We start from the raw sequence: 14,891 nt of genomic DNA, 5'->3' as shown, positions 1-14,891 counted from the left end.
CACATCAGGCAATGATTTCTTGTCCAGATCCTGTGATCACTGCATTTACAATGATGTGCCATTTCAAGCTGTTGAATCATAGCATGGCTCAAAGTTCATAGCTCAAGCCGTGAAAAAAACATAATCCTAAAGTAAATTAGGCTTGCAAACAGTGTAAAGAGAGATAAGACCGCAACCAGGAAACTTTGCTGTTACAACAACCTATTTTGCACCAGCATATTCTCCATCTTGAGTTCCTTTGGTTTCCTTTTACTTGCCATTCCGTGAATCGGTTTCTTCCAGGAAATATGGTAATATATAGTTTATTTTCTCTGTCTATAGAATCTTCTCCAAACTTACTATTTTTTGGTTTATCTGTAACTACTCAACTGTCAGAGTTGCTTCTGGTATTTCGTCTTGTTTGATAATTTTTCTTTTTTTATATATTTCTGTATCGATTTTTCCCCATTCTACATTTGTCTTGCAATCCCATCCCATCAGTCTTTTCAGAAAAAGCTTTTTAGAGTTTGTTGTGGATTTGAAGAGCAGGCAGAGCTCATATATGCGTGTCCTGGTGTGACCCACAGGGATCCAGGGGAATTTTTCGGAGTGAGAAAGCGATGCCCTAGACATCCAAAGCTAGAGACATTTTAGTCACTGAACGCTGCTGTGTCTGTCAACTCTGTTTCATGGAAACTCAGACAGATAAATGTAACATTGTCTCCAGAGAAGAAAAACATGATATCAAACAAAGGTATTTCAGTCATTTTATTTAGTTTATTTAGTAAGTGCTTAACAGTTGACTGAGTTGTCAGACAAGGTATGAGGGTGCCAGGCACACTACGGATGACAAGCACAGCCTGTGTATGTGTTTGTTGACTGAGCTGCTCATAATTTGTGTGTTTCACAGTCACCTGAGTGATAGGTAGTGTAAGAACATTCCTCGTAGATGACTGTGAAAAGGATCCATGTGTGGCAACCCCCGTCCCAGGAGGACTAGTTGTGAAATGAAAGTAGAACATAGGGGCCCCTCTGTTCACCTAGGGGCCCGAAAGAAAAAGCAGAACAGAAAGGAAACTTAAGACCCCAAACTTAACAACCCCACTGCAGTGAAAGGAAAGCAATGGATGTGTGTTCTCATCAATGCTTGTAGTCATGGTGAGTCTGAAAAATTTCCTATGAATGGTTTATGACTGAACATATGGAGAAATGAAAATCAAGGTGCCATGGTATTTTCCCAAATATAAACAATGACTAGTATACTGGTGCCACCCAGACAGTTAGTCACCGCTCATTAAATTATTGCCTAATACTACATATGCTTAGTACTTTTTAGATATATAACCATTAAAATTTAAGATAAAAGCTTTTGATTTTTCTATGAGGTTACATGAAAACTGTCCCACTTTTGGTGTAAAGGTTTCAAGATTACAGAGGGTTTGTCATTATATTCACTGGGGTTAATGTGTCATCAAGGATCGTTGTATTTACGTCAAGAAAGCACCTGTGCATTCTTGCCAGATGTCTGGTCCTTTACAATGCACATAATTTAAATTATGTTACGACAGATTTTATGAAAACTGGTTAGTAGTGGAGAGACCTCCCTGTGTTTTTATTTTCCACATTGAAAAAGACTTTTTCACGCAGACCCAGGTAACCTTTTTTTTAAGATCTCTGTGCTGTTTTTTAGAGACATCTGTGGTATTAGTAAGATGACAACCTGCTGGGCGGGTTTTTGTTGGGTCATTAAAATTCCTGTTCTCTCCTCTGCTACTAAAAGCTACATGTTGGCTCATGTCCATCTCCCCTCTTTGGTGCTGGAAAAATCTGCCCTCTTGCACTGATCTGAGACTTCTGCTCTTTCACTTACTAAAATTGAGATAAGAATGTTGGTTACACAGACTGTTCGTAGATCAGGACAAAGCAGAATCCCTCAGCTAGAGGACAAAGAGGTACCATCCCTGAGGGCAGGTGAACATCATTGAACGGAGAAACCGATACAGTACATGAATTTGGCTCTGAAAATGGTTCATGTGACCTTTACCCTCAATTTTCCTGCATCCCTGGTGGCCTCAACAAGAGTCTGCCATGCAGGGCAAACCCATGGCTTTGATCAGCACATTGTGAGTGCACACTAGGTGACCTGGTCATGTGCAGATGAGAGAAGAGAGCAATGAGAGGGAGGGAGAGCAGCAACTCAAGAACAGGGTATTGTTCCTTCTTTCCTGTCCTCCTTGGGCTAAATCACTACGGAATCTTTTTTGTTTTGCTCAGCTCTGCCACCACCACCTGCCTCTGAATCTCCTCCTCTTTTCATAAACCCCCCACTGCAAACCCAGCGACTCACAGGCTTGAAGTAAATCCCTTTGTAGAATACCTTCAAGCAGTCATTCATTTGCTTATAGACGTACAGACCCTCAACACGGGCAAGGTCACTGGGTCAACATCTCAGACATCCTTCAAGCAGACTAAGATAGACTGTTTCTAATAGGAAAATTTAGGGAAACACCTCTTAAAGAATAAAGAGCCCAGAGGGGGGGATTATACGATGTGTAGGCCAACAAAAATGAACAATGAGGTTTTAAAGAAAGATCCCAAAGCCACGTCAGTTAAAGTGTTGTGGCTTGTAAATATATACTCCTCGTTGCATTAAACACCGTTCCGCAAGAAGAGGCCTGTATATTTTTCTGTGGCATAGTGTGTTTCTACAAACCTCATGTTTATAGGCTTAAATGAGGATGAACAATTTGACAAAACATAAATGCTACCAGGCCAGAAAGTTTAGTGGCAGATTAAGCAGTTGTAGTGCCGAATTAATACAAGTTAAGTGCCTGTCCCATTTTTATGGGCAGACTTTTTACGTGCACTAGTGTGTAGTAATTATGTATAATTGGTAAGTCAAGCATTAAACATTCTGATGAAGGATATTCCTGCCTATACTGTGTAATTACATCATTTAAAAAAAACATCATATTTACTGTTCTCATGACTAGAAATCTTTGTTGCATGGGAATCATTTTTGTTGTTAATATACATTGACAGTGTTTCCCCTAGGTTTACAGATCGGGAGGGGGGTGCGGTCTCTAAATATTATTCATTAAATAAAGATTGTCTGGACCTCCACTGCAAAGAAAATATAATCAATTGAGCCCAGTCAAATATGTTAATAAAGAGTTAACATCGAATGTTTTATCAGTCCATTTATTTTATATTCTGATACCCACAGTATATATGATAATTAGAAGGCCTGCTTACTGAGAAAATGTGCTGTAGGCTTTTGTGCTGAAGCAAAGTATATATTTTATATTTTAATAATAAAAAAACGACCTAAATTAATTTATCATGAGCACAAGTACTTACAAAGTCACTAACAATTTCCTTTCCATGCAGTTCATACTAGAACTGATTTAAATATTCTTTCAGATTAAAACATGGTTCATTATGAAATGCTCTTTGCTGATTATTAATACTATTAATATTGTTAATATCATTAGTGTTAAACGTATACAGACCGTAAACTGACTGACAGTTAAAAATACTTTATTAGGCTACTGCTGCATTTTCTTTTATTTACGTTACAGTAAAAATTTACATTTATTTACCTGCTCTTGATGTCTGCAGGTCTTTATATGCGACGCATCTTTGGCGGGAGAAGCAGTGCTCACACAGCAGAAATTATTCAAACGAAGCGAGTTTGTCGCTAAAGATATAGCTGCAAAATATAATCAACATAAATGTCCCCGAGTCCCTGTTATGTGAACAGGTCAGTTATGTAGATAGGCTGTTCCATTTAAACTACGGAAATATTTGATGTTTTATATGGTTCATCAGAACTTGAGGTGCGGATAGGACAAAGCCAAGCTAGGTTGTTGCTAGAAGGGAGACTGCTACGGTAGGAAGAGAAGAAAAATATCGCCACTAGACTTGTAGCAGGAAATGACATGTCGCTGTGTAAATAGTGTAAAAACATAATGCTATTTAATTAGTTTAATAAAAAACAATGTTCTATAGGAAATGTAACCTTAAATTACTTCTCTTGTGATCTGGTGATATAGAAAATAAAATTAACTTGACCTTCAAGGGGGCCGGGCTGCCGTTGGCAGACGGGGCGCCCCCCCTAAGGGAATGTTAGGGGAAACACTACGATATGTGAACAGTATTAAAAATAGGGGAAGGATCATTATCAAGACTCCAAAGAGCAGAGCTGTTTCTCTCAAGGGCAGAGCCATGGGAACACGCATACGTCACTCCATTTCACTGTAGATTCCGCTGTGAGGGAGGGCTCGTACCGACATGTCTATACACAAGATACACAACGTGTTTTGGGCGAGGTACAATGTGAACTTGGCCACAGAGGCGTAGCCACCCAATTATGCTTTCGTGTCTTTTTAACTCCCTTCAATGGCAAATGCAATTTTACAGTGCAGGGGATATCTGTTCAAATGAAATGGCGAGGTTTTTATGACTGTTAACGTCCTGTGTCTGACTAGTCGATACTTGATCCACGGTCAGGTGTGTTTACTGTCCTCATCTGTGCGGGGTATTTGTTTTCTCATTTGCAGTTGGTGTGAATACAGGTTTGATCGGTAGTGCACTGGATAACCTTTCACCTCATTTCAGTCACACACGTCACCTGGTCACGATACAATCATGTATGGTTCGCTTTAGCGCATCAATAATTCACACGCCTTTTTTGTTCAGGAAAAACGATACTGGATGACTAGGGTAAATAGGCTTACCCAATGCTCCCGTGACCACATTCCACTAAAAGCTGTCCCACAGAAACTCACTTTTAAATGCATCTCTTTAACTGTTCTCATTTCCCCTACTAAAACTTTGAAAGAATTTTTATGTGAAAAACACGAACCAGCCCGTGTCCTATAATTACAACACCTGACGCATTCTGGCATAAGCAAACGAGTGGGGTGAGTCAAAACACATGCACGCATCGGACAACTTCCTGATTTTTTTCCGCCGCTCTCCCAGACGACGCTCCGCCCCTCCGGCGCACATTCGCCCGGTGATTGGACGAGCGAGTCTTATCGCGCTCGTGTTCTGCAACAGCTGCGAGCCGCTCAGACTCTACTGGAGAGACGGACGGGGACGCTTCGCTCTGTGGAAGAGCGCTTTGTTAACGCACTCATCTGTCCTGTATGTGAAAGGAGTGCGGAACCCCCGGAACGAGCTACGGGCTTTGACTGTAGCACGAGAGGATCCGGGACGTTTTACAGGTACATTTGGAATAGATCCGAATATGTGAAGCGTTTAAGTGAATCTAGTCCACGGGGAAAAAGACGCGGCTTTTCTGCATTGCGCACGGGTGAAATGCTGTAATCCGACTGTATTCGTGCGTTTGATTAACACTGTGTGTATGTAGTGGTCGATTCTTGCGAAATTTAAGCGAGCTTGTGTATTTGTATAAGAATGGGTCTCAGGCGCCGCGGTGGGCAGACGCGCTCTCGCTGGGATCGCATCAACACAAGGCAGTACGTGCGAACTAGAACGAACAGCTATTGGCAACGGGCACGTACGCTCCCAACTCCTTATATCTAGATCAAGCCATCAAAATATTGCCTAGGGAGCGTTTGGCTTGCGTTAGACTGATGCAATTGCAACGAGCACAAGGAAGCGATGCTGTTCGTGAGGTATAAATCAAAATGATGCGTTCGTTTATAATAATGGAAGGATTTAATCCGTGCTGTGCTGCTTTTTGTTGTTAAATGGGGAGGGGGACTTGAAAGAAAGTTTCTGTTTCTGTAATGCCACCTCCTCCCTCCCTCTCCTTTCTCGAGAAAGGAAAGGCTTGAGCTTACGCCCTGCTAAATGTATTGATTGGTCATCTAGTCATGTCCCGCGATGCGTAAGCTGACAGGACAAACAATGAAACTTGTTGATGACTGTTTAACATTACGCATTGGTCGATTTCAATCGTCCTTTTAACAGAACATTTCTCTCTGTTTTTTAAAATAGGTGTCGGTGGAGTTAAGGTTTTGAACCATGCAGGAGGCAGTGGAGACCACCGAGACCGCTTTAGCTCTACCCGTGGAAACTGGAGAGTTTGCCGAGCACCAGATGGGACTCGCCGACAAGATCCCTTTAGTGAAGCCCTACTTCAAAAAGAAACACTCGCAGAGAAAACTTGACGCAAAGTGCTTACGCGCTTTAGAGGACCCTATTTTAAGTACGCTATTAAACTCGGACGCTCTCGTGTCAGGGGACGGCGTGTTTGTTCCACGAAACCAGTCTCGACCTCAACGGAATATATGCACTGTAGCCGTGGAAAAGCAGGCCAGGATTAGTCAGGTGTGCCTGAAGGAGGAAGATGAGGAGGGCGCCGTATCCGCGCTCATGGCCGTGGACTCGGACGCTGATGTGACGGTGAGCGTGCTCTCCGTGGAACAGAAGGTGACGGCTATTCAGCGAGTCACAATAGACGCTAATGAGCGACGCTTCCAGCCCCAGGAGCGCGACGTGGCGGCGCCCTCCTCCGACGTTACGGGGTCGAAGTTAAATGACATCTACACCGCTGAGACCTTGCAGGGTGCAAATTGCCTCTCCATCAAAGAGGGCTCGCTGAAAGCCGAGATCTTTCAGGATAAAAGCGAGGAGGCCTCTTTGGATCTAGTGTTTGAACTTCTGACCCAGCTCCAGTATCACACGCATCAAGGGGACGGCGTATCGATTTGTGTGGATTTTCTCCAGGGTGTCTGCGTCTATGGCAGTGACTGTGCGCAGCATCACACCGTTTTACCGTACCACTGGCAGATCCGCAGAACGGACACGCAGATCTGGCAGAGCATATCGGATGATTCTCAAGAACAACTGGAAAGGCTTTATTGCAATCCGGACAACGAACATGTCCGGCTTAAGTTTCCGTAAGTGTTTCTGATTTTACCTCCGGGTATGATACCCATTTCATTTAAACCTCATAGGCAACTTGAATATTTTATGAGGCGAAGGAAATAGAGCTTAGATGTTGTGCTTTGTTTTGATCCGTGAGATAACATGAGAAATGGTGTGAGGGCGTATTGAAGGAGCCAGCTAGTGAAGAACAGTGCGTGACCGGAAGTGTTGTGCGTGTTGTGGAAGAGGTAGATGTGACTCAAGAGATTGATTGTCTCACTTAAGCCTTCCGTTGACCAGGCTGACATGTGGAAGCGTACTGACAGCTGTAAGCCGTGAACTCGCATGACCCACACCTACTTAGTTTTGTCAAACGCACACACATACGCACGCACGCTCCCACTCACTGCGGCTTGCGCACAGGCGGTCACACGCACTTCTTGCACAGACAGAGAAGGGCTCACACGCAGACTTGCTCAGAGACACGCAAATAAACGAGCTTCAGAGACACACGCACAATTATACACACGCTCGCTAGCTCACCCACACACGCGCGCGCGCGGACGGGAACTTGCCTTCATGCACGCACGCACGCACGCACGTATACACCAGACAAGTTCATGCAAATCTCGGTTTTCAAAAGGCCTATGTATGTTTTTCTTTTTTTTCTATTTGATATGTTCATGTACATCGACTTGTTCGGACATTGCTGACCGTACTCTCCATTACCATGTCTTGTGTCATAGAAAATTGTAAAAGTTTCGACACAGCTGGGTTTTTTGTGGGCCCCCTTTGTTTGTGATACTGCTCATTAGGTACAAACGCGGTCTGTATGCAAAAGTCCTTTAAAGAAGGAAACACTCTTGGTGGTGACAAAGCAGAAAAAAGACCCAGTGATTTTAATGTTTACCATGACGCAGCTCATGGCTACTTCCTCCTTAAAGATAGTATTGTTGATTTGTCATAGTAGTTTTCAATATGACAAATCACTATTTACAGGGTGAACAACACAGTTTAATTATTTGCTTCAGTTCAGAACATATTTATTCACCCAACAAAGGAAGTCACACATCTGGGATGGGGGTGAATAAATTTCGGGATTATTGAATTTTCTAATTTCCTTTTTGCTGTAATAAACAAATGAATCAAACTTTAATAAAGTGTTTTTGTGGCTAGTTGGTAGAACATGGTTTTACCAGTGCAAAGATTATAATTTCAAACACACAGACTGCTCAAATATATACCTTAAATGCACTGTAACCTTGGATATAAGCTTTTGCCAAATGGACACACACAAATATCTTTGCTGGTCTGCCTGTGTGCTCTGAAAGAGCTGGCTGATAGAAACCTTTTTTATGTTAATGGCTTAAGTCAACCATTAACCCCCTGCGGACTGGGATTTCAGGGACCCACAGGGATCCTGTTAACCACACCCATATCTGTTGAACCCCCAGCTCTGGCTGCTGGTTTGCATTTGTATATGACTTGTATCATATATGCACAAAATGCTTCTGTACAATGTTGCAGGGTGTTTGAGGACAGAAATGTGCTCGTCTGAATGACAGATGGCCACTGCTTATTACACATTAAACAACATTAAAACAGCATGAATGTAATCGCATTAGATAACATTTATCAGTCTTAGTTGGTTATTTTAATGAAACAGCGTAAGCAGTTGATACTTTGTCAAACTTGTGGTTTATCTCAACCTTTTCATGATCGTGCCCCCCTCTAAACACATTTAAAGAACTTGCAACCCCCCCAAAACAGTACGTCGAGGATAGATAAGATAATGTGTAAAATATGTTAGATTATATGTATATATATAATTTGATTAAAAAAAATGATTGTGCGTTCCAATTAATATCAAACTGCAGTTGGTTTATTTTGATTTAAGCCACAATTACCAAAAAAATATATCTAACTAACACGATAAAATAAAATTAAAACATAACGTAACATAATTAAAAAATATATATAAGCAAAAAATACCTGTATATGACAAATTGATCTCAAAAGATCACATTATAGATGTAGCAACCCTGCTAATAAAAACAAAAGAAACCATCACAGAAATGAATAGTTTCCATTTAAAATACCATTGTGAGAGTTTATTTGCAGTTTTTAATACAGATGCGGTGTGGTGTCATTTGTGCTTTACATCTTTATTAACTGTCAACAGCTTTAAACAGCCGTCCAAGTTCAGAAATATATGAAAAGGCACTTTATTTACACGCAACTCTTTTCGGGAGAGAGAGAGAGACTTGCGCTTATTCTGAAATTACAGTCTGAAAGACAAACGTACTCATACTTATATGATCAACCTGTTTCTTAAGATGATGTAGAGGTAATTGGTGCCACTTCCTGAGTAGACGTTTGCTTACTATGCACTTTTAGGTTGTGCACAAAAGCTTAATATCTACAATGCGCGGCTCACGCTCGCAGCTTCAGATGGAATATTGCCCTTCAATTTGCGAAGCATCCCACCGTTTTACCGTACCACTGGCAGATCCGCAGAACGGACACGCAGATCTGGCAGAGCATATCGGATGATTCCCAAGAACAGATTTATTGCATTCGCATTCCTCCGTGCATTTGCGTTCAGGTTGGGATTTCGGGTAACCTTCGTGCCACACCTGCAGTACCTCTGCGCCACCTGGTTGAGAACCACTGTGCTTAGGGCAACTGCATAAACTACAAGGAAAGCGAGTACACAAACATTTGAACCAGTTGGTTTGGGTTAGAAATAGTTAAGAAATAGAAAGTTTTGTTAATTCTGGGAAAATAAGCATCATCTGGGTAGTTATTGTGTTATCCAATGTAGTGATCTCCATGCAAGTTTAAGTGCGGCTTAAGTATTCAAATTCTTATTATGTTCCTGCAGAGTGCTTGAATGCCATTGCAATTTGATGATAACATAGGCTGTTAGTGTTAGCTTTCAGTTATCTCAGAGAGCAAAACTTTTATTCATCATTGTAGATATTCCTTACAAACAAACAGGTGCTGGAGGTTTTGAATTCTTATGCCATTGTGCAGCCATGTATGAGAATTGCGACCCTTGATCTTGATGGTTTGGTCTCTATGGAAGCAGCTGAAGGTGAGATAATTGTGTTTGTCACACAATCTCGCTGCGCACCAAGGGCACAGTGACATGTAACCAAGGTGTTTGCTTGTGTGTGTGAGAAAGGAGATAACATCTTAGACAAGCATTGAAGTTATTCTCATGGGTGAGGTCTTTTTGCGTCATTTCGAATTGTACGATCTTTTTGTCTCTATTGGCCTCATGAAAGGCATTCAGTACCATAGGAATATATATCAAAGTTGTCTTCTGATACCGTCGGTGTGTATCTTTTACTAGCTCAAATGTGTTCTCCAACATAAACAAAAGCTGCAAAAATTTTCAGCTGAAGTATGTTTGTGTTCTTCTCTCACTGAGAGAAACAAAGAGCAAAAGCCAAATAGAGGCTGGATTGTCTGAACAAACAGTTCCTTCTTGGTCCCGCATCGTGCAACAGTAGCGCACGTCCTGTTAGCTCATGGCCTCCAGAACATCCTGAGACTTTTCAGATACTTTTTCTTCTCGTGAGCAGGAGGGAAGCGAGAGCGCTTACTGCCCTCAGCACCACTGAGCATGTCCGCCATGAATGGAAACTTAAAATGGGGAAGTCAAGCGTGATGATTGAGGCTGATTTTATTCCCTTTAAATCTCTTGAAGAGGAAGAATGGAAAGACCTTCGCACTTCATTATCAACTGTCACTTTATTGCTCTCATTGTCATTCAGATGACCTCATTACAGCAGAATATCTGTGTGGGTATCGTGTTATTGCAGAATGAAAGAGCTCACTCCTCAAAACGATGTAGGTCTTTACCAGAAATGGATTTTCAAGGATTTGCAGTATTTTACCTTGTAATATTTCATATAAAGTATAATATAAGAGGATATTGTTCTTTGGAGAAAAAGGAGATAGACCACTGAAAACTAAACTCTGTCTTAAGCCGTATGATAAGGAGATGAGAGGCAGCCCACCCTTTAAAAATCATGGGTCCTTTGAAATATAACCATGGCCCTGCAGAAATTTGTACCACCAGATTTTGTAGTTCAGTGAAGTATTCACACTTCTCCAAAATCTTCTGCTGTATCTACAGGGCAATGAAAGTCTTTTGTGTACTTATTTTAAGGGGAGCTGTATGTTTTAGCCGCATCACGCTGCTCACTTGCGTTATAGACACTGCGTGAGAGTTTGGGATTGAAATGAGTGATGGAAACCAGTCATCTGCTGAATAGCTTTTCTTGGCTGACAGTCTGGTGACGTCAGCGACTTATTCATAAGCCAAATAAGATAGAGGTTGTCCAAAAGTCACCTGGTTGCACCATTAACCGAACTGTCATTCATAAACCTTTTAGTCACAGTCTAAGTGTTTATAAATTCAGTAAGTGCATGTATCTATGAAGTATAAAACTATTTAGTATTTCACCTGAACAGCGTTTGAGTGTGACTGATACAACTTGTACAGGTGTTGTGTGTATATTTGCTGACTTTGCTTCTACTAAGTTTATCACCCGCAGAGTTGACTCTCTTATCTCAGGGTTGGTACTGTGTGATCAGGTGCGTGTGTGTGTTTGTTTAATTCCTCTCAGACTGTGACACTCGTGCTGGGTGTGAATGATACTGGCTTGCGGGTAGCTCATGCTGAGCATGTAAAAGTGAGTTGTTGTATGTGTTATAAGTCATTAAGATCATGCAGTGCTTTGAAATGATGGACAACAGAGAATAGAAATATGAAATATCTCTCTTTTGAATCCCGTCGTATTTCTTTTCAATTAAATCTCTACTGTCTTTCTCCAGTAGTCCGTCAGAGACCACAGAAGGCACTTGGATCGTGTGTGCCAGGGCCACAGGGTTAAAGGCTTATCATGTGTCTTTCTGACTGTAAAATATCTTTATTTTCATCTTCTTTTACAGTAAAAACACTATCAAATCTTACCTAAAATGAGATATTAAAACTACATTCAGAGAACTTATCCTAACTGATGTTTATTCTCTTAATCCTTTGGCAAATTGTTTTCTTTCATATATTAAACAATTCAAACCCAAACATAATGAGGTTTATGAACAAGAAACAACAAAAGTGTAAATCGTTGTCCAAGTAAATTTAAATTGTTAAACGTGTTTTACAAGTCAAAAATACTGCCTAGGAAAATAATTTTTTTGTAGTTTGTGAAACATGCCAGTCCCAGCAGAGGCTTTGGGTTTTGGGCATGCTCCGTGCCACACAAGCTATGAAACAACTGCTAATCCTTCACACTTTAATCACATACTGTGACAGTACGTACTGAATTTTGAATAAGTACGTATCCACCGTTAAAACAGAATGTTGTATATAGTATGAGTGGGAGTAGGACTACATTTCGGACATAATTAATCCGCTATGTGTTATGGTCATGTGACCCGTATGCTCTTTGACCTTTGATTTATTAACAACAACCTGTACATAAGCGCTGATAAAAACATAAGTTAGTCACAAGAAATTTGTTTAATGGCACTATTAAATGGACATCCACCTTAAAAAGTTTTCCGCTATTTTTGTTCGATTTACTTTTGAAATTTGGCCGTTGCTCAGCTCCCGTGGCATCATGAGACAGAGAAGTGTCCTTTCGATCCACACTCACAAATCTCAGCGAAAGGAGTTTCTCGCCTACTGTGTTATACCTGCTGAGGTTTCGGACATAATCATTGTGACTCATAATTATTTTCCCCTAGTATATAGTATGGAAGAAGGCGATTTGTGACGCATTGTTTATGTCTTATCCCCCTTTTTTTTGCTTCTCTCCCTTTGTCATACAGCCAACTTGCTTATGCTACCGTACATCAGATTTCCTTTTTGGTACTACTGTTTGTTCTCTTCAGTGTGTGGGTTTCGAGCTGGTGAAATTAGCACAATAGTGATTATTTAGGTTTTAGTAAAGCAGAACTGTAAAGTCTTTTAAATCTGCCAGCTGGGTTTGAGTTCCCATAATTTAGCAGAATGACTGGATATCAGCTCAGTTCAGGAACAGAGATTGGCATTGTACAATGTGGCGACTATGTAGTCCCATTTTTAATTTATACAGTTCAGTTCTTTAAGACAGTTGAAACTGCATTCACCTAAAAAACTAAAATAAATCTGCATTGTTTATACAGAACCACATTGCAGTTCAGTGATGCCACTTCAGTTTTAGACTCTGATAGCTTGTCTGAGATGTGACGCAAACAAAGCCTGTGTCTCAAATCAGCCCCCTGTTCAGTAGTCAGGGCACTAACCAGGGAGTCAGCCATTTAAGGGCCGTCTCATTGGCAAAATCCTTCATTGCACTGAAACATTTGTTCCCTAAATTTTCACACAATGCTCTGCAAAAACCATGTTTTTCAAAAACCTATGTTCCCTTTCCGTTAACCATATGACATGTTTTGATGACGTTTAACTGAAATCGCAGGAGCCAACTCGATGAACTTCATGAAACTCAAAGTAACTTTTGAAAAGACAAACGCTTATTTATGTTATGTGTAAACAAATGTTGCTAGACAGGCAGGCAGCACAACAGTTAAATTTAATAAGCGACCAAATCTGTGCGCTGATATGTAACAGAGAATGAAAGTGTTTCTCATATGTAGCCTTCTTCAACCATTATTTATAAAATAAATTCAGAGAGATGTCGGTTTTGCCGTTTGTTGATTAATACCAGCTGTGGAGTATCACAACGGGCTTAAGCAGTCACGTCACAGGAAAATAAGTGAACGGTGTCCCAATGAGAAGGGAGCCAAGGTCCTTACCAGATCCCAGACCCGTGTACACGACATACTGACTCACGATCTCGGGAGCCAGGGAGGATATAGAGACAGAGAGAGATTTCTGTCCTGACTCAATGTAGATTTTGATAGTCTCTTACTCTCTTTAGAGTGGTTGTTGCTATTTGTGAGTAGGTGAATGCAAGCCTGTTCTCATGCAGCACTGTATTTTAAAACAATTCATAACAAAATGCAAGTATCAGTCTTTCAATTGTCAACATGTTTATAGCTAGCCACCTGAATAATAACATATTGAGTTTAGTACAGGGTAACCGAATCATTACACGGCTGAATCTTCTGTTATATTGACCTTTCTGTAATCATTCACTTGTAGATTATTAAATGTTAAATGGAGAAATATTGCACTTCTGCTTTATATATTTACACCTTACCGAGTCAAAAAGTGTGTATGTCTACATTAGCTGATCTCAGCACCTGACACCACTGAGTCATCACACGGTTACAGGTCATGTCACCGTGACTATGAACACCACCTCACGACTGGGTCAGGGGGACATTAAAGGAACGCAGGGCTGACTGGAAGAGCAAAGCAGGTTATTCTCCCATGACTCCGCCTCATAGGTATATAAAGAGAGATAAAACTGACTTATCAAGCTCTCTCCCTCAGCACACATTGATGGCTTTAATTACCGTCCTCCTGCTTATTGTCGACCTATTCACTACACTTTTTCTCTGTATTCGTCTTTCTCTCGCACATCATCCCTATAGCATCATTGCGTTACTTTTCGCTTCCAGAAACACGTGCGTGCATGTGCAGACTAGAAAATCCCGAGGCTTGATAAGTAGGCAGCGCTGATGAGCCCAGAGAATCAGTCCTTGCACTTGATTTAATAGCTGGAATGTTATTTTTCTAGCCGGAGGGCGGGAGGATTCAAGCAATCTCAGGGATTCTTGGTATGGGGTGACTGAGCTTTGTCTGCGAGGCAGGGTAAGAGGCCGGCGGGTCTTCTGTTGTTATCAGCACGCTATTACTCGGTCCGTCAGGCACCCTCTCGGATAACAGTCGCCATGGTTACCCCGCGCACAGGTGGCCGAATTCGGTTCGGCATGCCAGGCTGGAAAAAGAAGCGAGCACTTGTGTGAAAATGAAAAGTGTGTGTGTGGGTGAGCCACTGTGAAATCTAGTCTGTCAGGAAACCCGGGAGAATGTGTGTGCGTTCTGGCACGAAACACCTTGCTCTAGGTATCAAATACGGTACCTTTCATGAGGGTGTGTGTTG

The 14,891-nt window shown here is 41.4% G+C and overlaps 1 protein-coding gene across 1 annotated transcript in view; it reads left to right on the top strand.

Annotated features, from left to right (window-relative positions):
- Positions 1-14,891, top strand: part of tiparp (TCDD-inducible poly(ADP-ribose) polymerase) — a 33,283-nt gene that overhangs the window by 7,254 nt on the left and 11,138 nt on the right. The window contains 1 exon segment of the mRNA XM_056765580.1: positions 5,950-6,854. Within this exon segment, the coding sequence (XP_056621558.1) occupies positions 5,977-6,854 (878 nt within the window). The 5' untranslated portion in view covers positions 5,950-5,976.

Source organism: Triplophysa dalaica, chromosome 14, assembly GCF_015846415.1.
Source record: "Triplophysa dalaica isolate WHDGS20190420 chromosome 14, ASM1584641v1, whole genome shotgun sequence".
NCBI lineage: Eukaryota > Metazoa > Chordata > Actinopteri > Cypriniformes > Nemacheilidae > Triplophysa > Triplophysa dalaica.
This window is presented reverse-complemented; position numbering and strand designations above follow the sequence as displayed.